The 2,571-nt window shown below is 39.5% G+C and overlaps 1 protein-coding gene across 2 annotated transcripts in view; it reads left to right on the top strand.

The window, feature by feature from the left end:
- The window catches only part of LOC124049363 (collagen alpha-1(XI) chain-like), a 37,045-nt gene extending 35,726 nt beyond the window's left edge, over positions 1 to 1,319 (top strand). For both annotated transcript variants that reach the window (XM_046370906.1, XM_046370897.1), the window contains exons 65-66: positions 68 to 301; positions 386 to 1,319. In XM_046370906.1, coding sequence (XP_046226862.1) covers positions 68 to 301; positions 386 to 532 — 381 coding nt within the window. In that variant the 3' untranslated portion in view covers positions 533 to 1,319. The remainder of the gene's footprint in view (positions 1 to 67; positions 302 to 385) is intronic.
- Positions 1,320 to 2,571: the final 1,252 nt, after the last annotated feature.

Below are 2,571 nucleotides of genomic sequence, written 5' to 3' on the forward strand. Positions count from 1 at the left end.
AAGTTCCTATCTGTGTATTTCATGCATGTTTATGTTTGTATGTGATTCTTGTGTTCTCCTCCTCCAGTTCTCATACACCGGGTCAGAGGGCACTCCAGTCCACGTGGTCCAGTTGACCTTCCTGCAGCTGCTGAGTGCGACCGCCAAGCAGACCTTCACCTACCACTGCCTGAACTCTGCGGCCTGGCTGCACACTGCCACCTACAGCCACGAGCACGCACTGCGCTTCAGAGGCGCCAGCGGAGAGGAGCTGACACATGAGAATACACATTACATCAGTGCGCTGTATGACGGGTGTCAGGTGAGTAACACAGAGACAGAATAAAGTGTGAACATGTACCAGCTGTTTGTTTTCTGATTGTTTGGTTTCGTTTCTCTGCTGTAGACGCGCTCGGGGCAAGAGAGGACAGTGTTGGAATTTGACGCACCGCAGTCCAACACACTCCCCCTTCTCGACGTAGCCGTTTCTGATTTCGGGAAGGGGAACCAGAAATTTGGTTTTCAAGTTGGCCCGGTCTGTTACAATGGTTAGCCAACCCGGGGGAGATTAGTACAGGAGTAATTTAATAGGAAAAAGAGCCATGGACACTTTTTACATGCAGGGAGAAAAGTGCATTCAAGACTTACCTGATGCAGCATATTTATAAGTTGATTTACCTACAACAGTGTTCCTTCATCTAAATATTCATCTTTTATACAAGCATTCATTCATTCAGACTTAATTAGAACATCTTATTCATCACACACATACATACGTGTTTTCAAGAACAGTACATAAATACATTGACTGTCAATCTTGTTTTCCTTCATTCCTCTCTGAAGGAGTGAGTGGTGCTCTCACAGTTTCATCCATGTCTGTTCATACATCTGTAATTCTATGCACTCTATTCCCGTCTATACATAATCATACACAACACTGCAAACATTATGGTCAGTGAATCATCTGCAAAAATTCAAACACACCATATTTCAGCAACATTCACCCATCGTGCTGTACTGTTATTATCAAACCTCAATTTGTTGTGTTTCTTTTTTGTCTGTTGTTGTTATTGTATTGTTGTTATAATTATCTGTCATGTGATGTATATTGGAGTGTAATTCTTCACGGTGCTATTATGTAGCTCTTTGCGGAGTACATTACAAAAGGGAACTGGGGCAGTGCATTTTTTTTTATATTGTGAAGCCATGTTTTATATTTTTTCAACATAACAAACCAAACTGTGGTACATGATTGCCTCAAGGTCTTTCTGTGCATAGTGTGTGGGCAAGTGACTGAGTAACATATTTTAATAAAAGTACATAATGTACATTTAATTTAATAAGATGAAATTTAGTTTTATTGAATGCGTTTGTTAAGCAAAGTCAACAGAGAAAAGGTTTGAGGAGCAGAAAGATGAACAGTCTTCTGCTTTGCGACCAAAAATTTCTTTCAGTGCAGTCTTTTTGGATCTGCACTTTAATCTGTTTTTATTATTGTTATTATACTCAAACTGCACTTTTCTTACTGCAGTGGGTATTTGATGGCTGTGTGTGCTACAATATAATGCCAAGCAATTAAAAGCTATTTTTGGAGATGACGATGTGAGCCAGACCACAAATATGACTGGCTGAAACTCTGACTGAAAGATCTCAACAGCTGTTGGATGGACTGCCATGCCATTTTGGGACATTCATGGTCCCCACAGGAAGGACCCTATTAATTAAATGGGGTTGATATTTGTGCATTACTTAAATGTCTCAACAGCAGTTGTGTGGATTGTCACTGACTTTTCATCGAGTTTTAATTTGTCCAAGAGTTTGGTTTATGAGCTAAAATCTGTAAAAATGAAAGAAACTCCCAATTTAATGCTAGCAGACACGTTAGAATGATGAGTCCTGCTAACATGCTAATGTCTGCATGTTAACATTTAGCTCAAAGCACACTTTTGCACAAGTAAACCCTCACAAGGCCACTATGGCTGCGATTGATCCGGTGTTCCTGCTATTCATATAGCATGTTTGAGGCTGCTTGCTAAAATGCATATCCCTTTTTTAAAGAAGTACATTCAAAGTACAGTTATATGACAACACACACAATGGCTGCTTTTACCTTATTGTGAAGGGTCAGAAAAATAGTTCAGGGTAAGTCCATTTAATGCCTGGTAATTGATTGGTAAAATATTGTGAAAGCAACTGCAAGCTGGTGGATGGATGATAAAATGTATGAAATGGGCAGAGAGTTCCAGTTAAAAGCCCAGCAGCTGCATTTTGAACATACACCAAAGTGCTTTTCTAAGTGCAGAATATGGACTGTTGCAAATTGCTAGGATGGGTTGAAATAAAGGCATGAATAGGCCTAACTTTCTTTAGGTCTGCAGTACAAACAACATATTTCAAACAAAAATAAATAAGCCCTTTTATTTGCTTTTCAAACTTCAAGTTCGAGTGAAACATGGTTCCCTAAATTGTGAGTGTGAACTTCGGGTTAGCATGAAGCCTATTTTTTTTCTTCATTTCCATTATGAAGTGAAATTAAATTTAACAGGGGTTTTGTGTGTGTGTGTGTGTGTGTGTGTGTGTGAGTGTTGAATG

The sequence above is a fragment of the Scatophagus argus genome, chromosome 2 (assembly GCF_020382885.2).
Source record: "Scatophagus argus isolate fScaArg1 chromosome 2, fScaArg1.pri, whole genome shotgun sequence".
NCBI lineage: Eukaryota > Metazoa > Chordata > Actinopteri > Scatophagidae > Scatophagus > Scatophagus argus.